Genomic DNA, 26,775 nt, shown 5'->3' with positions numbered 1-26,775 from the left:
CTTGCAGATGGTGATGTTTTCATGCATCTGTTGCCTTCGCGAGGTTGCAGGTTTGGAAAGTGCTGTCAAAGGAACCTTTGGGGGAAGGCGGGATCTGGCTATTGAGTTGGATGATCAACCAATGAACATCAGAGCAGGCACAAAGGGCCAAATGGCCTCCTGCGTTTTCTATGTTTCCGTGATGGCGAGATGCTGCAGCGTATCTTATATATGGTGCAGACTGCTGTCACTGTGTGCTGGTGTCAGAGGGAATGAATGTGAACTGACTTTTATAATTCTAGCTTATCTGTCCAGTACGATTTCAGTATTAAAATCACAAAACTGAACATTAATGTACATACAATTAATAGTACAGAGAAAGGCCATTCAGCCCTTCCAGGTATTTGTTCACACCAGTTTCCTCCCATCTTACTTCACCTTACCTTATCAGTAATTTCTTCAATTCCTATCTCTCACATGTTACTACCTAACCTCCTCCCCATTGCCTCCCTTCTCGGAAACATCTATACTAATCATCCCAGCCACTCCATGTAGTTGTAAGTTCCATGCCCTACGGTTGTTGTGTTGTGATATCCAAGGCTATGGATGCTCTTGCTTCATTGAGCAATCTGCCTGTGTCATATACATTTGGCAAAACAAGCTGTCACAGGGAAGAAAAAACTTATATTTATAAAGTATTTCCACTTCTCACAATGTTTCAAAATGCTTTACATTCAGTTCAAGTGAGGCAGCAGGAGAACTTACCTACAAAATAGTGTCATGAGATCTTTTACATCCACTTTAGGAGACAGACTGGAGTTTGGTTTATTATTCGAATGGTGACAGTGCTATATTCCCTCAGTATTGCATTCCAAGTCGAAAATCCTGCAGTGGAGTTTGAACCCTCAATCTTCAGACTTGAAGTCGCACCCACTGAACCAGTGTTTTGGTGCAGGTTATTGTAAAATCAGCTTTAATGGTATGAGGCAGCACTGAGAGAAGCTTTACTTGTATAATTCCCAGAGGCCATGTGTATATGGTTTTCGCTTGCTGACTAACCAAAAACCTTGGCAAACAGGCAGTGTCAAAGAATTCTTCATTACGTTGAGATATTTAATCAATAGTGGAATTATAATAGATAATTCATTATAATTAACAGCAAAATATGACTTGTGGAAAGATCCCAGTGTAAGTACAATGGAGCAAGCACTTGGACACCACCTGTGCATGAATGGGGATGGGAGAACATTGCACAGACTCTTGGAGACTTTTGTTTTAAGAGAGTCTGGAAAACAAGAACTTTATCAACAAGTTATCATTTGAACTTCTCCCCACATAAATTCCTGTTTCTCTCACATAAACAAGCACATCAGCACAACTGAGCACACTTGTACGCAAACCAGCGTAAGCGCACAGTTTCAAACCTGCCAAACCTCACACTGCCAGCTTGCTAACTTGGAGGACAATCCTATTCTGGTAGAAATTACTTCCATAAATTGCTTAACTTGTTCAGCTACCTCTAACTTTTGATGGCATCAGCACAACATACTTTACCTCACCCACTTGCTGTACCAAAAGTAAGAATTTAAATTGGTTTGACCATTCTACCCAGTTCTGCACATGGCAGATGTGGAATGATCTTAACTATATGCAAGGATATTTGGATATAATGAACATATTCCAGTCTAGTTCATGCTTAGTAAACCAATCATGGCCATGAATGGTATTTTACCAAGTGGCAGCAAGAGAATTACCCTGCCAGAGTTAGAGGGCTTTCAACCAGAACTGTAGCCAGTAGAAGTTAGTTTTAGTGTGCAGCTTGAGAGCATGTCTTAAAAGCAATTTTGTGCAGTAATTATTATGTCAAGTGTTTGACGTCTGGCAGAGTTAGTTAGCCTCTGTTCCAACTCCTAATCTGATCGTAAATGTACTTTGGGAAGATTGCCCAGTGCTCTTTCGAATGGAATGGTGCATCATTTATGAGCAATGCTAAAGACAGCTCAATTGCCCACACCAAATTTCTCAGTTTCTTTCCCTTAATCCTGAATGAACAGTAAGTAGATTTTCGACTTGTGTTTTGAAGAACAGTTGGTGTACTGACTAAAATTTCGAAAGAACAGCAGTATACAAGGCAAAAAGATTGAGCTTGTTAGTCCTGTGTTTAAGTCAGTGAACATAAGAAATAGGAGCAGGAGTAAGCCATCTAGCCCTTCGAGCCTGCCCCACCATTCAATAAGATCATGGCTGATCTGAAGTGGATAAGTTCCACTTTCCCACTTTCTCCCCATAACCCTTAATTCCCCTGTCTATCAGAAACCTATCTACCCGTGACTTAAATATATTCAGCGAGGTAGCCTCCACCACTTCAACGGGCAGAGAATTCCAGAGATTCAACACCCTTTGAGTGAAGAAGTTCCTCCTCAACTCCGATCTAAACTGTCCCCCACCTTATCTTGAGGCTGTGCCCTCTACTCCTGCTATCCTTTCTAAGCGGGAAGAATCTCTCTACTTCTACCCTATCTATCCCCTTCATTATCTTATACGTCTCTATAAGATCCCCCCTCAGCCTTCTAAACTCCAACGAGTACAGACCCAGTCTATTTAGTCTCTCTTCATAGGCCAACCCCCTCATCTCAGCCTAGTGAACCTTCTCTGCACTCCCTCCAAGGCCAATATATCCTCCCGCAAGTGCGGCGACCAAAACTGCATACAGTACTCCAGCTGCGGCCTCACCAGTACCCTGCACAGTTGCAGCAAGACCTCCCTACTTTTATATTCTATCCCCCTCGCGATAAAGGCCAACATTCCATTCGCCGCCTTGATCACCTGCTGCACCTGCAGACTGGGTTTTTGCGATTCGTGCACAAGGACCCCCAGGTCCCTCTGCACCGTAGCATGCTGCAACTTTTCACCTTTTAAATAATAATCCCTCCTTCTATTATTTCTACCAAAGTGGATAACCTCGCACTTGCTAACATTATACTCCATCTGCCAGGTCCTCAGCCACTCGCTCAGCCTATCCAGGCTAAGAGATGGGTGATGGGAAAAAAGTGCATTCATTTAAACCGTGCCAAGCAAATACATTTTTTTGAGAGGAGCTGATGAAAGACCACATTCTTTACACTGACAGGTTTGTTAACCTGCTGGGCACAGCCCTGAGCAGAGTTGAGCTGGGGGCCAGCACTCTGTTTGAAAGGGTTAAGAACATAAGAACATAAGAAATAGGAGCAGGAGTAGGCCATCTAGCCCTTCGAGCCTGCCCCGCCATTCAATAAGATCATGGCTGATCTGTCGTGGCTCAGTTCCACATTCCCGCCCTCTCCCCATAACCCTTAATCCCCTCTCTTATCAAAAACCCATCAACCCGCGTCTTAAAAATATTTAGCGAGGTAGCCTCCACCACTTCAACGGGCAGAGAATTCCAGAGATTCACCACCCTTTGAGCGAAGAAGTTCTTCCTCAACTCCGTTCTAAACAGCCCCCCCTTTATCTTGAGGCTGTGCCCCCTAGTCCTACTGTCCTTTCTGAGCGGGAAGAGTCTCTCCACCTCTATCCTATCCATCCCATTCATCATCTTATACGTCTCAATGAGATCTCCCTTCATTCTTCTAAACTCTAACGAGTACAAGCCTAGTCTATTCAGCCTCTCCTCATAGCTCAATCCCCTCAACTCCGGTATCAGCCTAGTAAACCTCCTCTGCACTCCCTCCAAGGCCAAAATATCCTTGCGTAAGTACGGCGCCCAAAACTGCACACAGTACTCCAGCTGCGGCCTCACCAATGCCCTATACAGCTGCAGCAAGACCTCCCTACTTTTATATTCAATCCCCCTCACTATGAAGGCCAGCATCCCATTCGCCTTCCTGACCACCTGCTGCACCTGCAAGCTGGGTTTTTGCGACTCATGCACAAGGACCCCGAGGTCCCTCTGCACCGTCGCCTGCTGCAGTTGTTTGCCACGTAAGTATTAATCCTTCCTACCATTATTCCTACCAAAGTGGACCACCTCGCACTTGCCAACATTAAATTCCATTTGCCATTTCCTGGCCCATTCGCCCAGCCTATCTAGATCCTTCTGTAGACTCTCCACACCCTCCGCACAATTTGCCGTTCCACTAATCTTGGTGTCATCAGCAAATTTCGACACCATACACTCGGTTCCCTCCTCCAGATCATCTATATAAATGGTAAATAGCTGAGGCCCCAGCACCGACCCCTGGGGCACTCCACTAGTCACCAACCGCCAATCCGAATAGCACCCATTGACCCCCACTCTCTGCCTCCTATTTGACAACCAATCCTCTATCCACGCTAACACCCTACCCCCAACTCCATGTCCCCTGACCTTCTGCAATAACCTCTTGTGAGGTACCTTGTCAAACGCCTTCTGAAAATCAAGAAAGACCACATCCACCAGCTCTCCTCTATCCACCGCCCTAGACACATCATCATAGAACTCCAGTAAATTCATCAGACACGACTTCCCTTTAACGAAACCGTGCTGCGTCTGCTCTATCAAGCAATTCCCCTCAAGATGCCTCGCTATTTCCTCCTTGATGACGGATTCTAACATTTTACCTACAACAGACGTTAAACTAACCGGCCTGTAATTCCCTGCCTTTTGCCTGGCACCCTTCTTAAACAACGGCGTAACATTTGCCGTTTTCCAATCTTCCGGCACTTCCCCGGAATCCAGCGACGTCTGGAAAATAACCACCAAGGCATCCACTGACCCCTTTGTCCGTGTGGAATGACGGGCAGTTTCCATCTGTAGTTTAAGTGAAAGTAGCCAGGATGTTAATTTCTGAATCAGTATGTGTCGCTGTGTGAGGAAAAGCTGTGCATTTATCTTGCACAAGATGCTGCGAGGAAGAGATTGTGCAAGTTTCTGCCCCGGGTATAGACTCTTGGTTAACTGGACACATGAGTTGGCCCCATAGAGCCAAATTCTGATTTCCAACCTGTGCTTCACCAATACTGGGGGCTGACTTTGACCCATTGTGTAAGGAAGAATGCCTCTCTTAAAGAGACAAAGTTTGTAGCTGGCACCAGTTGTAATTGGCCCTGTAATTTGATGGGAAATTTCACTCAAACGCTGTGTAGAGTTCTGTGTTTGTCATTTTTCATTGTAAATAAAGTAAACTAAAGTTTAAAGTATGGCTTAAAAAGAGATATAAATCTAAGCAAAACACACCAGGATTACTGTGTTTCCTGCCTCCTCAATTGGATATCAAGTTGAAGTTGTTTCTGGATTTAGCTGCAAGTTATCAACAGCACATACAAACAGCAATACTTAATCATTACAGCACAGGAGGCCGTCTTTCAGCCCATTAAGTTCATGCTCATTGCCAATCCAGTCTTTTGTTGCATTAATTTGTAAATAAGGAATTTCAAACTAAAAGTGATCACATTTCCAACTTGATTTAGACTCGGGTTGGGGGGGATGGGGTGGCTGGTGAATATCCAGGCCCTCAGCAAGAATGAACAGGATTGTAGAGTCGGGCCACAGACTCCTGACTAACTGAGGAGGAAAGTGGCAGGGCTGTTGAAAGAAGTTTTGAGCAATGGGTTCTTGATTGGGGTTTATCCAAAACAGCAAAAGAGGCAGATGTACAGTCCGGCAATGTGCCCAGGCTGGAGAACTGCATCCCTGATGTTGAGTCGAGCAGAATGATGAGATTGTCCACTGCAGGTTTAGTCGGTGAATGGATTGAGAAAGAGAGCCTTGGTTTGAATACAAGGTAAGACCTACATATACACTGTCAAGGGCAAGAGTTTTTACATAAATTACAGACCATTACATATTGACAAAAAAAGAATTGAGATTTAGCACAAAACAATGAGGCAGACTGGGAGTGATATGAAGAAAAGTAGTAAGATTTGCAGAAGAGGAATATGAGAAAAAACCGATCAATGGTAATAATTAAAGCTTTTACGGCCATATTGAGAAAAAGATGGCAGCCGGATTAAAATGAATCCCTGAAAGACAAATATGGGTGATACTGTAATTGAAAATCATTCAGTGGCAAACTTGTTAATACTTGTATTCATTCTTCGCTGCAGAGAAAGAGAATAAATGACCTGAAATAACAAAGAAAATTAGAAATAGATCTCGAGGGGAAACATCGTAGATTGACGAAAGAATTAAAAAATGCATCGAAGAGGTAGTGTCACTGAGTGGCAACTTCACAGAGCCAATCAACCTAACCCGCACATCTTTCAGACTATGGGAAGAAATCGGAGCACCCAGAGGAAACCCACGCAGACACGGGGTGAATGTGCAAACTCTACACAGACAGTGACCCAAGCCAGAAATTGAATCCGGGTCCCTGGCGCTCTGAGACAGCAATGCTAGCCACCGTGCCCCCCCTAAATACTTTAACCACATCGCAGTAAAGGCCTTTTTTAAACCCCTACGTTAGCCCCAATTGCCTGCATTTGGCCCATATTCCTCTTTACCCATCTTATCCATTTAACTGTCTAAACGCTTTTTAAAAGACAAAATTTTACCTGCCTCTACTACTACCTCTGGCAACTTGTTCCAGATGCCACCCTCTGTGAAAAAATTGCCCCTTTGGGCACTTTTGTATCTCTCCCCTCTGACCCTAAATCAAGCCCTCTAGTTTTAGACTCCCCTACCTTTAGGAAAATATGCCCCTCATTATTTTAAAGTCCTCTGCAAGATCGTCTCTCAGCCTCCTGTGCTCCAGAGAAAAAAGTCACAGTCTATCCAGCCTCTTCTTATAACTCAAACCATCAAGTTCTGGGTCGCATTCTAAATTTTTTCTGCACTCTTTCTAGTTTGATAATATCCTTTCTATAATAGAGCGACCAGAACTGTACACTGTACACTGCCTACTGAGGTAATATGGGCTGAACTTAGAAATAGGAAAGGATTGGTCACACTGTTAGGCGTTTTCTATAGGCCCCCAAATAGTAATAGAGATGTGGAGGAGGAAATGGCAAAGTAGATTATAGATAGGTGTGGAGGTCACAGGGTAGATACCATGGGCGACTTTAACTTTCCAAATATTGATTGGAACCTTTATAGCTCGAATAGTTCAGATGGGACACTTTTTGTACAGTGTGTGCAGGAGAGTTTCCTGACACAATATGTGAGTAAGCCGACAAGAGGTGGGGCCACATTGGACTTGGTACTGGGTAATGAACTGGACCAAGTGTTAGATTTGTTTGTGGGAGAGCACTTTGGAGATAGTGACCACAATTCGGTGTCCTTCATTATTGCAATGGAGAAGGATAGGGTCACACGACAAGGCAAGGTTTATAATTGGAGCAGGGGTAATTATGATGCAATTAGGCAAGAATTAGGGAGCATAAGATGGGAGCAGAGACTGTCAGGTATGGGCACAAATGAAAAGTAGAGCTTTTTTAAGGAACAAATACCGCATGTCCTCGATAGATATGTCCCTGGCAGGCAGGGAGGAAATGGCCGAGTGAGGGAACCATGGTTCACAAAGGTGGTTGAATGTCTTGTCAAGAAGAAAAAGGAAGCATATGTAAGGATGAAAAAAACAAGGTTCAGTTGGGTCGCTTGAGTGTTACAAGTGGCTAGAAATGAGTTAAAGAAAGGGCTTAGGAGAGCTCGGAGAGGGCATGAGAAGTCCTTAGCAGTCAGATAAAAGAAAACCCCAAGGCTTTTTACTCTTATGTGAGAAATAAAAGAATGACCAGGGTGAGGTTAGGGCCAGTCAAGCATAGTAGTGGAAACTTGTGCATGGAGTCAGAAGCGATAGGTGAGGCACTGAATGAATAGTTTTCTTCAGTGTTCACTATGGAGAGAGGCCATGTTTTTGAGGAGGAGTGCATGATACAGGCTGATAGGATGGAGGAGGTAGATGTCCTGAGGGAAGGTGAATTAGCAATTTTGAAAAACCTGAGGGTGGGTAAGTTGCCTAGGCCAGATGGGATACATCCTAGGATACTTTGGGAGGCAAGGGATGAGATTGCAGAGCTTTTAGCTTTGAACTTTGGGTCTTCACTGTGCACAGGGATAGTGCCAGAGGACTGGAGAGTGGCAAATGTTGTTCCTCTTTTCAAGAAAGGAAATAGGAATGACCCTGGTAATTATAGGCCAGTTAGTCTTACTTTGGTGGTCGGTAAGTTAATGGAAAGGGTCCTGAGAAATAGGGTTTGTGGCCATTTGGAAAGATTCAGTTTAATGCAGGATAGTCAGCACGGTTTTGTGAGGGGTAAGTCCTGCTTCACAAATTTGATTGAATTCTTTGAGGAGGTATCTAAGTGTGTTAATGAAGGTAGAGCAGTTGATGTCGTATACCTGGATTTTAGTAAGGCGTTTGATAAGGTTCCCCATGGTAGGCTGATGAAGAAGATACGGAGGTGTGGGATAGAAGGAAATTTGGCCAATTGGATAAGTAACTGGCTGTATCATAGAAGACAGAGGGTGGTGCTGGAGGGAAAATTTTCAGACTGGAGGCCAGTTACCAGCGGTGTAACACAGGGGTCAGTGCTGGGTCCTCTGCTATTTGTGATTTTTATCAATGATTTGGAAGAAGGGGCTGAAGGGTGAATTAGTAAATTTGCTGACGACACTAAGATTGGTGGAGTAGTGAATGAGGTGGAGGGCTCTTGCAGGCTGCAAACAGACATTGATAGGATGCAGAGCTGGGCCGAAAAGTGGCAGATGGAGTTTAACCCTGATAAGCATGAGGTGATTCATTTTGGTAGGACAAACTTGAGTGCAGATTACAGGGTCAACGGCATGGTTCTAAGGAACATGAAGGAACAGAGAGATCTTGGGGTTCATATCCACAGATCTCTGAAGGTTGCCACTCAAGTGGATAGAGCTGTGAAGAAGGCTTATAGTGTGTTAGCATTTATTAACAGGGGTTTGAGTTTAAGAGCCGTGGGGTTATGCTGCAACTATACTGGACATTGGTGAGATCACGTCTGGAATATTGTGTTCAGTTCAGGTCACCTCATTATAAGAAGGGTGTGGAAGCATTAGAGAGAGTGCAGTGGAGATTTACCAGGATGCTGCCTGCTTTGGAGGGTAGGTCTTATGAGGAAAGATTGAGAGAGCTGGGGCTTTTCTCTTTAGAAAGGAGGAGGATGAGAGGCGACTTATTAGAGGTTTATAAGATGATGAGAGGGATTGATAGAGTGGACGTGCAGAGACTGTTTCCTTGGGTGGATGTAGCTCTTACTAGGGGCATAACTATAAGGCTCATGGTGGGAGATATAGGAGGGATGTCCGAGGTAGATTCTTGGTGGTTGGGGTATGGAATAGACTGCCTGCTGTGATAGTGGAGTCGGACACTTTAGGAACTTTCAAGCAGTTATTGGATAGGCACATGGAGCACTCCAGAATTATAGGGAGGTGATAGCTTGATCTTGGGATTGGACATAGCATGGCACAACATTGAGGGCCAAAGGGCCTGTACTGTGCTGTAATGTTCTATGTTTTTATGTTGTACACAGCATTCCGAGTGTGGCCTTGCTAATGTCTTCTCCAACTTCAACATGACACCCCAACTCCTGTTTTCTGACCAGTGAAATCAAGCGTGCTGAATGCCTTCTTCACTGCACCATCCACCTGTGACTCCACTTTCAAGGAGCTATGAACTTGTACCCCTCGATCCTTTGTTCTGTAACCCTTTCCAATGCCCTGCCATTAACTGAATGAGTCCTGCCCTGGTTCAGTCTCCCAAAATGCATTACCTCACATTTATTTAAATTAAACTCCATCTGCCATCCGTCAGCCCACTGGCCCATTGATCAAGACCCCGCTACAATTCCAGATAACCTTCTTTATTGTACACTATGCGCCAATCTTTGTGTCATCTGCAAACCTACTAACCATGCCTCCTATATTCTCATCCAAATCATTAATATAAATGATAAATGACAAATAACAATAGATCCAGCATTGATTCCTGAAGCACACTGCTGGTCACAGGCCCCCAGTTTGAAAAACAACCCTCTACAATCACTCTCTGGCTTCTGTCATCAAGCCAATTTTGTATCCATTTAGCTATCTCACCCTGGATCCCATGAGATTTAACTTATGCAACAACCTACCATGTGGTGCCTTGTCAAAGGCCTTGCTAAAGTCCATGTAGACAACATCAACTGCACTGCCCTCATCTACCTTCTCAGTTACCCCTTCAAAGAACTCAATCAAATTTGTGAGGTGTGATTTTCCACTCACAAAGCCATGCTGACTGTCCCTAATCAGTCCTTGTGTCTCTAAATGCCTGTAATCCCATCTCTCAAAATACCTTCCAATAATTTACCCACCACAAATGTGAGGTTCACTGAGCTATAGTTCCAAGGTTTTCCCTGCAGCCCTTATTAAACAAAGGCACAAGATTTGCCACTCTCCAATCTTCAGGCACCTCACCTATGACTGTCGATGATTCAAATATCTCTGCTAGAGGATCCGCAATTTCCTCCAATGCCTCCCACAATGTCCTGGGATACACTTCATCAGGTCCTGGGAATTTATCTACCTTGATGTGCTTTAAGACTTCAAGCATCTCCTTCCCTGTAATATGTACAATCCTCAAGACATCACTATTTATGTCCTCAAGTTCCCTAATATCCATGCTTTTCTCAACAGTAAATACTGATGAGAAGTATTCATTTAGGATCTCACCAATCTCTTGTGGGTGACACATAGATGACTTTGTTGATCCTTAAGCGGTCCTACTCTCTCCCTAGTCACTCTTTTGCCCTTACGTATTTGTAGAACTTTGGATTTCCTTTGCTTTATCTGCCAAAGCAATCTTCTGCCTCTTTTTGCCTCCCTGATTTCTCTCTCAACTCTAGTCCTACACCCCCTTTATTGCCACATTTTATTCCATCTGCCAGCCTCCTATCCGCTTACCTAATTTATCTATACCCTTTTGAGCCTGTTTGCACCTGCTCGGAGCTTGATTTCCTACCTATCTCTGTATCATCAGCAAAGTTGAGTTGATTACACTCGTACCCCCTCAGCTAAGTCACTCATAGATAATAAATAAGTGGGAAACAAGCACAGATCCTTGCAATTTCAACCCAGAGTTTTAAAAGAATAGGTGACAAAATTGCAGGTACAAAAAGAATGTTGTTCTTACAAAATGTTCATAATTTGGAAATTATTCCTCAAATTGAAAAATTGCCAAGATTATGCCATTATTAAGATGCGAGAGAATTAAACATGGCCTCCTGCCCGGCAGCATTTCACCAAAATAAATGGCATATTAAATGGCCTTCCTTTTCTGCCAACGGGAGCCTGTAACACCCTGCCTAAGAAATTAGTCTCATGAGATTATCAGGTGATGGCCAATTAATGAACATAGTCAGGTCCAACAGAGGAGCCATCCATCCATCAGTCTTAGACTGGTTTTAAACTCTTTTACAGAGGGGCAATGCAAATATCTAATCCAATGTCCTGTCCAGCTCCCTATTTATGTTTCTTTTACAAATGTGATCAAATGTTAATAGTGGAGAAGAAAACAACCAAAAATAAATTTGAGGAAAGTGGAAAGGGTTGTTTCTGTTGTCCTGTATGTCTAACAGAAATGCATGGCAATAAATGATGCATCTGCAGCCCCAAAGCCTGTCACACTGATGTGAAGCACTGACTGCCTGGGACTGTCCAGGATGGCAAAAATCAAATGCCTAAAATTTATTTTGTTTATCACAGATGATTAGTTTTCTTTATTATGTAGCGCCAGGGACCAGAGTCGATTCTAGCCTCGGATAACCATCTATGTGGAGTTTGTATGTACTCCCTGTGTCTGTGTAGGTCTCCTCCAGGTGCTCTGGTCTCCTCTCACCATCCAAAGTTGTGTTGGTTAGGTGGATTGGCCATGTTAAATTTTCCCTTAGTGTCATAAGATAGGCAGATTAAGGGCATTAGAGGGCAAATACATTTGATTTGAGTTATTATTATCACGTGTTTTAACATACAGTGAAAAGTATTGTTTCTTGCACGCTATACGGACAAAACATACCATTCATAGAGAAGGAAACGAGAGAGTGCAGAATGTAGTGTTACAGTCATAGCTAGGGTGTAGACAAAGATCAACTTAATGCAAGGTAAGTCCGTTCAAAAGTCTGACAGCAGTAGGGAATTGGTACGTGACCTTGAACTTTTATCTTTTTCCAGAAGTGCGAAGATGGAAAAGAGAATGTCCAGGGTGCATGGAGCCCGTAATTATGTGGCCTGCTTTGCCGAGGCAGCGGGAAGTGTAGACAGAGTCAATGGATAGGAGGCTGGTTTGCATGATGGATTGGTCTATATTCACAACCTTTTGTAGTTCCTTGTGGTGTTGGGCAGAGCAGGAGCCAAACGAAGATGTGAAACAACCAGAAAGAATGCTTTCTATCATGCATTTGTAAAAGTTGGTGAGAGTTGTAGCTGATATGCCAAATTTCCTTATTCTTCTGAGAAAGTAGAGGCATTGGTGAGCATTTCTTAACTATAGTGTCGGCATGGGGGGACCAGGACAGGTTGTTAGTGATCTGGATACCTAAAAACTTGAAGCTGTCGACCCTTTTTGTCTCGTCCCCATTGATGTAGACAGGGGCATATTCTCCTTTACGCTTCCTGAAGTCGATACTCCATTGTTTTGTTGACATTGAGGGAGAGATTATTGTTGCCACATCAGTTCATCAGAATCTCTGTCTCATTCCTGTTCTCTAACTCATCATTGTTTGAGAAAAGACCCACTACTGTGGTGTTGTCAGCAAACTTGAAAATCGAATTGGAGGGGAATTTGGCCATACAGTCATAAGCGTATAAAGAGTATAGTAGGGGGCTGAGAACAGCCTTGTGGGGCACCAGTGTTGAAGATGATTGTGGAGGAGGTGTTGTTACCTATCCTTACCGATTGTGGTCTGTGAGTTAGGAAGTTCAGGATCCAGTTGCAGAGGGAGGTGCCAAGGCCCAGGCTATGGAGTTTGGAGATGAGTTTTGTAGGAATAATAGTGTTGAAGGCTGAACTGTAGTCAATAAATAGGAGTGTGGCATAGGTGTCCTTGTTATCTCGGTGTTCCAGGGTTAAGTGCAAGGCCAGGGAAATGGCATCCGCTGTGGACCTGTTGTGGCGGTAGGCAAACTGTTCCAGGTTGTCTGAGAGGCTGGAATTGATTCGTGCCATGACTAACCTTTTGAAGCATTTCATAATGATGGATGTCAGAGTCACCGACTGATAGTCAATAAGGCACGCTGCTTGGTTTTTCTTAGGTACTAGGATGATGGTCATCTTTTCAAAGCAGATAGGGACCTCAGATTGTTGTAAAGAGAGATTGAAGATGTCTGTGAATACCTCTGCCAGCTGATCCTCGCAGGATCTGAGTGCACATCCGGGTACCCCATCGGGCCAGTTGTTTGAAGGGTTGACCTTCAAGAAAGCTGCTCTGACATCTGCAGTGGTGACCCTGGATATAGGTTCATCGAGGGCTTCCAGGTGGAGGGCATGCTCTCGCTGACCGCTTGCTCAAAATGCATTGAGCTCATCAGGGAGGGTTGTGTCGGAGCGGCAATTTTACATGCCTCCATCTTGTAGCCTGGGTTACAGGGATAGGGCCTGGGTAATATGCTCTGTTAGAAAGTCACTGTAGACTCAATGGGCTGAATGGCCTACTTCTGCACTGTAGGGATTCTATTCTATGATTCTAAGTTAAAAATTGCTATCTAGTATTCCAATAAAAATGTTTAACCTGCACCTTGATGGAGATTTTAATCTGGCTGTTTAAATAGCAGAGAGATGTATTTTGCTGTGAATGTATTCACATGGCCTGAAATCATTTCCACCTGGCAGTTTTACATCATAGATTTACAGTTATGTTCAACCTTGCTTATGTTTCAAAAAGTTCTACCATCAATATTTCCTGCAGTCTAATCCCACTCACCTGCTTGTTCCCCTTCAATATGCAACTAATTCCCTTTTAAAGGAATTTATGCACTGGAGCTTTACTGCATCTGTGTTCACTCCCACTAACTGGGAGGAGCGGTGTGTAATCGAGCAGGGATGTGGAAGATTCCACCACTGAGGCAATGAATTCCACAATCTAGACGTGTTAAGGCATTTTCTGGTCTCCGTTATGATTCTTTTTGAGATCACCTGAAACCTGTTCCCTTCTGTTACTGCTATTTTTCTATCCAAAGGAAAATTTACCTATTCACAGTTGATGTTTATAGTGGAGAGGGAGCTGTCACAGGTTTCAGTTTTCAGATGAGAGGTTAAACATCCCGGGGTGATGAAAAGCCCTGTGGCAATCTTTAAAGGAGAATGGGGGCGTCATTCCCAGTTCATGGCCAATATTTATCTCTCAACAAATGCAACCAAAAACTGGTTTTTTGGTCACTTGTCACATTCTGCTGGTGCGGGGTCTTGCTATATGTAAACCATTTTTCTACATTGTAACAGTTAGAACATTTTAAAAGCATTTCATTGACTTTGAAGTGCTTTGGTCCTCCCTGAAGTGGTTGAAGGTGCTCTTAATTCAAATTCTTTACTTTCCTCCCTCCCTCCCTTGCCCCTTGATACCCACCCTCCTTCACACCTTCGTCCTCCCTCTCTCCATCTCCTTTCTCCCTCCCTCCCCATCCTACTGCCGTCCCACCATCTGCTCTCCCTCTTTCTACCCCTCCCTCCCTCCATCCAACCCTCCCACCCTCCTCCTTATCTCCGTACTATATCCTTCCATCCTCCTCCCCACCTTTTCTCGTCCCTCCCTTCCATCATTTCTCCTAGCCTTCCTATCTCATTCCCAGTCTATCCTCCCTTCTATTTCCCTCCTACCTCTTCACTCCCTCCTACCCTCTTCTTCCCTTTACCCGCTCTCTTCTCTCCCTCCTTCCCCCCTCCCTCATACTTCGCTTCTATCCTCCCTCCTTCCTAACATAAAAGCAAAATATTGCGGATGCTAGAATCTGAAACGAAAACAGAAAATGCTGGAAAATCATAGCAGGTCTGACATCATAAAATATAGAGCCAACGTTTTGAGCCTGGAAGGGTCATCCAGACTCAAAGCGTAGGCTCTATTCTCTCTCCATGGATGCTGTCAGACCTGCTGAAATTTTCCAGCATTTTCTGTTTTTGCTCTCTTCTTCCTATCCTTCCTCCTACCCTTGCTCCCATCGTTCCCAATCTCCTCGCCCCCTTTCTCCCACCTTATTATTATTTGTCGTCATGTTGTATTTGGTGCCAGTCCAACAGTAGAACTGCCTGTGGTATCAGCGTTGAATTCTTCACTTTGTTGAACTTCTGAAGGTATGTATGGCAATGTTGTGAAGTTACAATGCTCTAACTTGTAAACATTTGACAGGTTACCTTTGCCAGAGTGTAAATTAACCAGCCACTGGACTTTCAACCAACCAGAAAGCCGGAAGCTTCTTTGCCCTACAAAGTCTCAGCAGCCAAACATAAAGGTTCGATCTCCTGTATAATTTGTACATTTAGTATCTGTTTACAAGATTATTCTCCCATTACAGAACTGTTTTATTCTAGCAGGGTGGTTAAAAGCCAAGGGGTGTAGATTTAAAGTAATTGGTTGAAGGAATAAAGGGGAGAAAGAGAAACATTGTTTTCACCCAGAGGGCACGAGGGACCTAAGCCTCATTGTCTTAACGGGGTGTAGTGGCAGAAACATTCACCACATTTAAAAAGCACTTGGGTGTCTACTTGAAGGGCCGTGACCTGCAGGACTAGGGATCAAATGGGGGAAGGTAGGATTGGGCTGCGTGACTCCTACTGGACTAACATGTAATAGGCTGAATACCCTCCATCAGTATCATAAATATTCTGTCATCTCTATGAAACTGAAATCCTATCTTTGCCAAATTTTGTCAAAGTGTGACCTGAGCAAGATTGACAAATTTTCCCTGCTTTTTAATTCTGATCCTTTAGAATTGAACCTGTATTTAATTTGCATTTTTAAACCTTATCAACCTGTGTTTTTGCTTTCAAACTTGGTGTTTTGTTTCATATTTGAACAGCTTATTTTTTGAAGGACTAGAGCAATTTGAAATAGAAGTGAATTACTCTTTTTCTAGGACAGTTGTTTCTGTACATAAATAATCTTTCAAGTTACGGCACAAGGTGAAGATCTTTCAAACTCATGAGTCTGATTCTGTACTAGTTTTTGGCCTGGAGTCATTGAGGTTGATTTTCTCGAACAGGCTGGACCTGTGGGGAAACATGATCCTATCCCATAGCCCAGTCACATTCCCTGTGCAAGTCGTCCTGTAACCTAACAACCAGGGAGAAACCGGAAATCAGCGCTGGTCCAAAAGGGCTCCCAAGAGCACCAGTTACTCTGCATAGGAACCTGGAGAGCAAAAGGCAGCATGTCTGAAGATCATCCAGAGAGGATTTCATTAACTCTCCTCGTTAAAATACAATTTCCTGGCCCAAATCTACACGAATGAGGAAAAAGAAGTAGGCCACTTAAGCCTCCTCTGCCTCTCAGGACCTTGCATATTTCACTCAAGCCTCTAATTCTTCTAAACGTCAGTGGATACACAAATTTGATTGAGTTTTTTGAAGGAGTAACCAAGAAGGTAGATGAGGACAGCGCAGTCAATGTTGTCTACATGAACTTTAGCAAGGCCTTTGACAGGGTAACACATGGTAGGTTGTTGCGTAAGGTTAAATCTCACAGGATCCAGGGTGAGGTAACCAATTGGATACAAAATTGGCTTGTGACAGGAGACAGAGGGTGGCTGTAGAGAGGTGTTTTTCAAATAGGAGGCCTGTGACCAGCAATGTGCTTCGGGGATCAGTGTCGCGTCCACTGTTATTTGTCATTTGTATCAATGATTTGGATGAGAATTTAGGAGGCATGGTTAGTAAGTTTGCAGATGACACCAAGATTGGTGGCATAGTGGACAGTGAAGAAAATTATCTAGAATTGCAACGGGATCTTCGTCAATTGGGCCAGAGAGTTGATGAAGTTTAATTTAGATAAATGTAAGATGATGCATTTTGGTAGATTGAACCAGGGCAGGACTTACTCAGTTAATAGTAGGGTGTTGGGGAGAACTATAGAACAAAGAGATCTAGGGGAACAGGTTGAAAGTGAAGTCACAGGTGGATAGAGTGATAAAGAAGTCATTCAGCATGCCTGGTTTCATTGGCCAGAACATTGAATACAGGAATTGGCACGTCTTGTTGAAGTTGTACAAAACATTGGTAAGGCCACACTTGGAATACAGTGGACAATTCTGGTCACCCTATTGTAGAAAGGATATTACTAAACTAGAAAGAGTGCAGAAAAGATTTACTAGCATGCTACCGGAACTTGATGGTTTGAGTTATAAGGAGAGGCTGGACAGACTAGGACTTTTTTCCCTGGAGCGTAGGAGGCTTAGGGGTAATGTTATAGATGTATGTAAAATAAAGAGGGGCATAGATCAACTAGATAGTCAACGTATTTTCCCAAAGGTAGGGGAGGAGATAGGTTTAAGGTGAAAGGGAAGAGATACAAAAGAGTCCAGAGAGGCAATTTTTCACACAGAGGGTAGTGAGTGTCTGGAACGAGCTGCCAGAGGCAGTAGTAGAGGCGGGTACAATTTTGTCTTTTAAAAAGCGGTTAGCCAGTTACATGGGTAAGATGAGTATAGAAACATAGAAAAACTACAGCACAGTACAGGCCCTTCAGCCCACAAAGTTGTGCCAAACATGTCCCTACCTTAGAAATTACTAGGCTTACCTATAACCTCTAACTTACTGAGTTCCATGTACTTATCTAAAATTCTCTTAAAAAACCCTATCGAATCCACCTCCACCACCATTGCCAGCAGCCCATTCCGTGCACCCACCACTCTCTGAGTGAAAAACTTACCCCTGACGTCTCCTCTGTACCTACTCCCCAGCACCTTAAACCTGTGTCCTCTTGTGGCAACCATTTCAGCCGTGGGAAAAAACCTCTGACAATCCACTCAATCAATATGTCTCAATATCTTATACACCTCTATCAGGTCACCCCTCATCCTTTGTCTCTCCAAGGAGAAAAGACCGAGCTCCCTCCACCAATCCTCATAAGGTATGCTCCCCAATCCAGGCAACATCCTTGTAAATCTCCTCTGTGCCCTTTCTATGGCTTCCATATCCTTCCTATAATGAGGTGACCAGAACTGAGCACAGTACTCCAAGTGGGGTCTGACCAGGGTCCTATATAGCTGCAACATTATCTATTGACTTCTAAACTCAATTCCGCGATTGATGAAGGCCAGTACACCATACGCCTTCTTAACCACAACTTCAACCTGCGCAGCTGCTTTGAGCGTCCTATGAACTTGGACCCCAGGATCCTTCTGATCTTCCACACTGCCAAGAGTCCTACTGTTAATGTTATATTCTGTCATCCTATTTGACCTGCCAAAATGAATCACTTCACACTTATCTGGGTTGAACTCCATCTGCCACTTCTCCACACAGTCTTGCATCCTATCAATGTCTCACTGCAACTTCTGACATCCTTCCACACTATCCACAACACCTCCAACCTTTGCGTCATCAGCAAACTTATCAACCCATCCCTCCACTTCCTCATCCAGGTCATTTATAAAAATCACAAAGAATAAGGGTCCCAGAAGAGATCCCTGGGGCACTCCACTGGTGACCAACCTCCATGCAGAATCTGACCCATCTGTAACCACTCTTTGCCTTCTGTGGGCAAGCCAGTTCTGGATCCATAAAGCAATGTCCCCTTGGATCCCATGCCCCCTCACTTTCTCAATAAGCCTTGCATGGGGCACCTTATCAAACGCCTTGCTGAAGTCCATATATACTACATCTACTGCTCTTCCTTCATCAATGTTTATAGTCACAGCTTCAAAAAATTCAATCAGGCTCGTAAGACATGATCTGCCTTTGACAAAGCCATGCTGACTGTTCTTAATCATATTATACCTCTCCAAATGTTCATAAATCCTGCCTCTCAGGATCTTCTCCATCTACTTACCAACCACTGAGGTTAGACTCACTGGTCTGTATTTTCCAGGGCTATCTTTACTCCCTTTCTTGAATAAAGGAACAACATCCGCAATCCTCCGGAACCTCTCCTGTCTCCATTGATGATGCAAAGATCATCGCCAGAGGCTCAGCAATCTCCTCCCTTGCCTCCCACAGTAGCCTGGGGTACATCCCATCCGGTCCTGGTGACTTATCTAACTTGATGCTTTTCAAAACCTCTTTCTTAATATCTACATGCTCAAGCTTTTCAGTCCGCTGCAAGTCTGCACTACAACCACCAAACTCCTTTTCCATAGTGAATACTGAAGTAAGGTATTCATTAAGTACCTCTGCTATTTCTTCCGGTTCCATACAAACTTTCCCACTGTCACACTTGATAGTCCTTTTCTCTCACGTCTCATCCTCTTGCTCTTCACATACTTGTAGAATGCCTTGGGGTTTTCCTTAATCGTGCCTGCCAAGGCCTTCTCATAACCCCTTCCGGCTCCCCTAATTTCCTTCTTAAGATCCTTCCTATTAGCTGTATACTCTTCTGATCTCTAACATTACCTAGCTCTCTGAACCTTTTGTAAGCTTTTCATTTCTTCTTGACTAGATTTATTGTAGCCTTTGTACACCACGGTTCCTGTAACCTACCATAACTTCCCTATCTCGCTGGAATGTTGCTATGCAGAACTCCAGACAAATATTCCCTGAAAATTTGCACATTTCTTCTGTACATTTCCCTGAGAAAACCTCTTTCCAATTTAAGCCTCCAATTTCCTGCCTGATAGCCTCATAATTCCCCTTATTCCAATTAAACACTTTTCTAACTTGTCTGATTCTATCTCTCTCCAATGCTATTGTAAAGGAGTTAGAATTATGATCACTATCTCCAAAATGCTCTCCCACTGAGATCTGACACCTGACCAGGTTCATTTCCCAATACCAAATCAAGTACAGCCTCTCCTCTTGTAGGCTTATCCAAATATTGTGTCAAGAAACCCTCCTGAACACATCTAACAAACTCCTCCCCATCTAAACCTCTTACCCTAGGGAGATTCCAATCAATATTTGGGAAATTAAAATCTCCCATCACGACAGCTCATTATTATACCTTTCCAGGATCTGCTTCCCAATCTGCTTCTCAACATCCCTGTTACTATTGGGCGGCCTATAGAAAACACCCAGTAAAGTTACTGACCCCTTTCTGTTCCTAACCTTCACCCACAGAGACTCCGCAGACAATCCCTCCACGGTGTCCATCTTTTCTGCAGCCGTGACACTATCTCTGATCAACAGTGCCACTCCCCCACTTCTTTTGCCTCCCTCCCTGTCCCTTCTGAAACATCTGAAACTCGGCACTTGAAGTAACCAGTCCTGTCTCTGAGTCATCCAAGTCTCTGTAATGGCCACCACATCACATTTCCAAGTAGTGATCCACGCTCTAAGCTCAACCACTTTGTTCACAACACTCCTTGCGTTAAAATAGACACATCTCAAACCTTCGGTCTGAGCACTCCCCTTCTCTATCACCTGCCTACCCTCCCTCTCACACTGTCGACAAGCTTTCTCTGTTTGTGAGCTAACCTCCTGTCTCCCAGTCACTTCAATTTGATTCCCACTGCCCAACCTTTCTAATTTAAAGTATGGAGAGATACACAGGCAATTGGGACTAACTTCATGGTAAAAACTGGGTGGCATGGACAAGTTGGGCCAAAGTGCCTGTTTCCATGCTGTAAACCTCTACGACTCTATGACAAGCCTAGCCTAGCCAATCTTTCATCATAAGGCAACCCACCCATTCTATTAACACCAATCAAAAACTATAGAAACTATCAAATTCATTGCCTTTGACATCCAAACATGAAAGGTTTGTGAAATTCACTCCGAGTCACTTTGGCTACGACATCAGAGTGGATCACACTCTGGCTCAGATGTTGGAGCTTTTTGTTTCAGAATCATCCCACTACAACAAATCATCATCATCATCATCTCCATTCGTGGAATTTGATGTTCTGCATTTTTTGAATGATCTGGGGTGGAATGCATCCAGAAAAAATTCTACGTGCCGAATTTGCATAGAAACTGGAGTAATTGCTGCTGCTTTTTTTCAGTGGGGTTTTCAAAACGAATCTCCCACACTCTGTGCATCACAGAGTGCTTCAGTGTGAATCGCGCAGAAGCACCAATGTTCAGTGGGCTGTGCCAAAGCCCCCCCCCCCCCCGCCCCACCCCGGGCATTGTCACTTTGCCCCTTGAGAAGTGCGAGGGGGTCAGACTTTCATTCCAGAAAGCAGCTACACCAACTAGCTATTGCTGTGAAATCTTTGCTGGACTTCAGTAAGGGGTGTTTTTTCTTGCTCACTTCACTGCCTATATGGGCATTGTATTTCTAGTGACAATGTAACTATTTGGACTATCTTCATTTCCCAATGTGATGAATGCTTCTCAAGATCAAGTTTGTAGCAGAACCTTATTCTCATAGTGGATTTGGTCTTGACCATCTTCAAGGCAAGTTCCTTTTTCCAATTTTGAACTAGTTTATAACTAACATCAAATTCCCTTGGTTATTTAACGAAAGAGAAAATGTGATAGTTTTTAACTGAACATGGCTTCATACTTCACTCTTTTTGCTGGAGGGTCCATATGTATCTGTTCACCATGTGCACTCTGCTCTGAGTGGGCATGTCTTAAACTCTCACATATCTTCTTTGATCCCATGCACTGCCTTATAAGCTGAGCAAACATGCAATTCTGAGGTGAAAGACTGAGGCTGATAATGCAAGTATAAATTTAATATAGGCAAGGTTATCTTCTATGCTGGGCTGATTTGTACGCCACGGTCCACAGTAATCAAAAAGAGCATTGTAATGATACTAACAGCTGGGGAATGCCACTGTATACATTCAGCCATTTGAATAAACAACTATTCATCATTGCCCTCTGTTTTCTGTCTCTTAGCCAATTATGTTTTGAAAACTACCAGATATAGAAATAACTTGTCAGTCGATCAAATGCAGCTGGTATTTTCAATGTGCTCATAAAGGAGAGGGACATCTATTTAATGTTTTATTAATAAACGTTAAATCAAATTATAAGTGTTATTTAGCTTTAAATGGCATTTAACCACTTTTCTCCTATTAATAGGGTCCTGTGTACCTGAAGGTTCAGGAATATCCTCTAGAACGGCATGAGTCAAGGGGGTTCAGCTTCACAGAAGAACAAGCCAGTTGGAGAATTCCCCTACATGAAGTTAATATTGTTTGTGACATTGCCACAGCCAAAGGTAAATTTTTAAATTCATTCATAGGATGAGCACATTGCCGACTAGACCTGCATTTATTGCCTGGCGCTAATTGCCCCTTGAACTTGAGTGGCTTGCTTGGCCATTTTAAAGAGCAGTTGAGAGTTAATCACATTGCATTGTAATGCTTCCTCAACATGAGGCATTTCCTCATTGGAGGAATACCAGCTTCTCTCAGCCAGCACTAATTGTCATTAGCTTACAGATTTCTTTGTGAATTTTGAGGCTGCAAGTGCTTTTCCTTTTCCTTCAGTCTTCCATTTTGATGCATTTTTGAGGTTTTGCTCGTTGTTCCCTAGCAAACACACATTATAATTAACAAGTTAGGAATAAGAATAGAAGAGCAACACAACTAGGATGTTAAGAATCCAAGGCTTGTCCATCTGGCAGGAAGAACAAAAAAAAGCTGTCTGAATGGTGAGAGGTTGCAAAGCTCTAGGATGCAGAGTGATGTTAGCCAAGGGTTAAGTATTATCCAGGACAACGTAGCGAACTCTCCTACCTTTCTTCAAAGTAACACTGTGGGATCATTTATGTCCACCTGAGAGGGGTGACACTGCCTTTGGTTTGTGAATCATCCAAAAGACACAGCCTCAAACAGTGCAGAACCTCTACAGTACCGCACTGGACTGTCAGCCTGGAATATTTGCTCAAAAATTTGGAGTAGGACTTCAACCTTCAACCATCTAACTTACAGTCAGGTGTATACAACTTGGAAAGGTGGATTGGTGGGGCTAAGACCAGCGTCAAAGAACCAAACATTTCCATTGGGAAACATAGGAACAGGATTAGGCCATTCAGCCCATTGAACCTACTCCACCATTTAATGTGATCATGGCTGATTGAACACTTCAATGCATTTTCCACCCATTAACTCCATAACCCTTTGCTTTATTGTTAATCAGAAATCAATCAATCCCTGATTTAAACATACTCAATAACTGAGCTTCCAAAGCCCTCTGGGGTAGAGAATTCCAAAGATTCACAACCTCTGACTAAAGATGTTTTTCCTCATCTTGGCTCTAAGTGGCCTCCCTCTAATTTTAAAATTGTCCCCCAGTTCTAAACTCCCCAACTAATCGAAACAGCTTACCTGCATCTGCCCTATCTTTTTCTTTAACTATTTTGATCACCTCTCATTCTTCAAAGCTCTAGAGAATACAGGCCCAGTTTTCCCAATCTCTCTTTAAAAGACAGTCCTACCGTCCCTGAAAAAGAATGATAAACCTTTGTTGCACTCCCTCCATGGCAACAATATACTTTTTGAGGTAAGGGGACTAAAACTGCATACAGCACTCCAGGTACAGTCTAACCAAGCTTCTATATAATTGAAATATGACTTCACTCCTCCTGTACTCAAATCCTCTTGTGATAAAGACTAGCATTTCTGCTTAAGAGCTTGCTGCACCTGCATGTTAGTGACTTATGGACAAGGACACTCAGGTCCCTTTGTATATCTATACTTTCCAATTTATTACCATTTGGGAAATACTCTGTCAATCTGTTGCTTCTACCAAAGTAGATTACTTCACATTTTCTCACATTATATTCCATCTGCCATGTTCTTGCCCACTCACTAAGTCTGTCTAAATCCTCTTGTAACTGCTGTACGTCTTCCCCACAACACATTCCCAGCTCGCTTTGTATAATCCACCAATTTGGAAATATCACATTTGGTCTCAACATCCAAATCATTGATATATATTGTGAACAGCTGGGGTATCCCACGAGTCACAGTCTGCCAATGCGGGAATGAGCTGTTTAGTGCTCCTCTTTATTTTTTGCCTGTTAGCCAATCCTGAATACATGCCAATATTTTGCCTCCTATCCCATGTGCTTTTATTTTGCTAATCAACCTCCTGCGGGGGTCTTCATCAAAAGCCTTCTAAAAGTACAAACATATGATGTCCATCAACTCTCCTTTGTCAATTTTGTTAGTAACTTCTTCAAGAAACTCCAACAAGTATGTCAAACATACTTTCCCATTCGTAAATCCATAATCAGATCATTGTCTATTTATCACATCCTTTATAATCAATTCTTGCATTTACCCTATAGAATCCTTTCTCTCTTCTGCCATTGTAAATGGACAGTTTTTCTCAGACCCAGCTGAATCCAACCTTCATTGGAACAGGATCACGAAATGTGTCTAGGTGAACTTAATTCAGTAAAGTTTTCAAAAGTTGAGAGGGGAAATGAGATTTCTGCCATTTCTTTTTCAGCTTTTGTCATATTTCTGGCACGAATAGTGACAGAACACAGCTGGTCACTCACTGAATGTTTCAGTCTGTTGGCTAACGTCAGCAGTGGAAAATATGTTGAGCTGTGGATCACTGCCAACAGTGACTTGTCAACATAGCCAAAACTGGGCTAAAAAGGAGAACTGTCCGCCTCCTCAGTGAATAAATGCACTGCCTAGTGTGGGCCACAAAGTACAGGATTGTCAGAGGGGCTTCATTCCTGATCTGTACATGTAGCTGTTATGTCCTCCCTTGACCTCAGTACTGGTGAGAAGTATGCTGTCAGGTAGGGACAGAGTGACATCTGACAACAACACATGGTCAACTACCTTTCTGCCATCCACAGTTTGGACTCACCTGGGGAAAGCGGGCAATACAGTAGAAGACATCAGGTCAGACATCAGAAGGTATACAAAGCCAAAGCACTAGTTACAGCATCCAGGAGAACAAAGTTTGTGAGACCCCAAAATAATGACAAGTATTAAAGCAAAAACTTGCACTTGTGTAATGCCTTTCATACTCTCAGGCCATTCCAAAACTACTTTGCAACTAATTAAATCATTCTGAATTGTAGTCACTGTTGTAATGTAGGAAACGCAGCAAGCTCCTGCATGCCACAGTGTGATAAATGACCAAATAATCTGCTGTTTTGCGATATTCGTTGAGGAATAACTATCATCCAGGACACTGGGGTGAACTCCCTGCTCTTCCATGAATCATGCCATTGGCTCTTTTATGTTCACTAAGAGAACATGCAGAGTTCGGTTTAATTTCTCATCCGAAGACAGCCCCTCAGACAGTGCAGCTCTCCCTCAATACTGTACTGGCAGATCAGATAGATTTTTATGTTCAAGTCTCTGGCGTGGGCCTTGAACTCACAACCTTTTTGTTCAGAGATGAGGATGCTACCACCTGAACCACAGCTGACACCAAACTCTCATTTCATAGAGTCAATAACCGTTCTGCTTCATCCTGGAACAGTCAGTTCACCAGTACTGGGGTTCTGGCACCAGCTATCTCCGTGTGAAATAACTAGCAGAAAGAATACATTTCGTGTGGAAGAGTCCAGTTACTCCTCCAACCTGGCTGCTTAAGACATTCAGCTGGGCTGGGAAAGGGTCTCAAATCACCTATACTGCACGTAGCCCAGAGATTCAAGACATGGAGATATAACAGGGCGAAAGGAGGTAGGGCATCATAGAAGTCAGAATGTGAAATCCATTTCTTTATTTTCAGCAGTATGAAGAAAGGAAACCTGATATGCGCAGTGAGAAATAAAGCTTGCAGCTGCTCAGGTTAATGAATTTGGGATCTGCTTGTCTGAATTTTCACAAACATATGAATTAGGAGCAAGAGTAGGCCACCTGGCCTCTCAACCCTTTCCACCATTCAATAAGATCATGGCTGATCTGATTGTAATCGCAACCGCACATTCCTGCCTACCCTTGATAATCTCTCACCCCCTTGTTAACCAAGAATCTAACTAACTCTGCTTTAAAAGTATTCAAAGACTCTGCTTCCTCTGCCTTTTGAGAAAGAGAGTTCCAAAGACTCTGACAGAAAAACATTCTTCTCATCTCTGTCTTAAACAAGTGACCCCTGATTTTTAAATAGTGACCCCTAGTTTGAGATTCTGCCAGAAGAGAAAACATCCTCTCCACATCCTGTAAATACCCCTCTGGATCTTAAAGGTTTTGATCAAGTTGCCTCTTACTATTTTAAACACTAGTGGATACAAATCTAACCTTTCCTCAGAAGACAACCCGCCCATTCATGGTATTAATCTTTGCAGATTACGTTCATTGTTTTACACAACCATGATCTCATGTAGGTGAAGCCAACGACTCCATGTATGTGGCAACGTGCAATCCGGTCTCTGTCTACTCGATGAGCGTGACTAGCAATACCATACACCATGTGGATTTGTATGACATCTTCCCCAGGAATTCTGGTGGGATCTGGCAGCCATTTGTGACAGTGGCTCCACTGAGTGAACCACTACATAACCAAGTCGTGCTTCATGAAGAGAAGGTATTTGAAGTTCTTGGGCGACTTTTAACAGCCCATTTCTGTAATACATTGATCTGGTCTGTGATTTTCCAGTGAGAATGTTAGAAGTTCACCACCTAAACTAGTGAGAAAACCTTGTTTCCTGAAGTAACCTATAGCCTGCACTAACATGCTCAGTAATTCCCCATTGTATGGATTTAGAAATACAAAATGTTACAAGAAGATCATTTGGCCCAACCAGTCCATCTCAGTGTTTGCCCTCCATTTATCTAAATACAGCCTCACATTTCGGTGTGAAGATGTTTCTCCT

The 26,775-nt window shown here is 43.2% G+C and overlaps 1 protein-coding gene across 1 annotated transcript in view; it reads left to right on the top strand.

Moving 5' to 3' along the window:
• vwa8 (von Willebrand factor A domain containing 8) overlaps positions 1-26,775 on the top strand; it is a 329,616-nt gene that overhangs the window by 195,002 nt on the left and 107,839 nt on the right. Inside the window, exons 27-29 of the mRNA XM_080204136.1 lie at positions 15,280-15,382; positions 22,059-22,197; positions 26,287-26,486. Coding sequence (XP_080060262.1) covers positions 15,280-15,382; positions 22,059-22,197; positions 26,287-26,486 — 442 coding nt within the window. The remainder of the gene's footprint in view (positions 1-15,279; positions 15,383-22,058; positions 22,198-26,286; positions 26,487-26,775) is intronic.

This window comes from Carcharhinus amblyrhynchos, chromosome 15 (assembly GCF_965287045.1).
Source record: "Carcharhinus amblyrhynchos chromosome 15, sCarAmb.v2.hapA, whole genome shotgun sequence".
Taxonomy (NCBI): Eukaryota; Metazoa; Chordata; class Chondrichthyes; order Carcharhiniformes; family Carcharhinidae; genus Carcharhinus; species Carcharhinus amblyrhynchos.
This window is presented reverse-complemented; position numbering and strand designations above follow the sequence as displayed.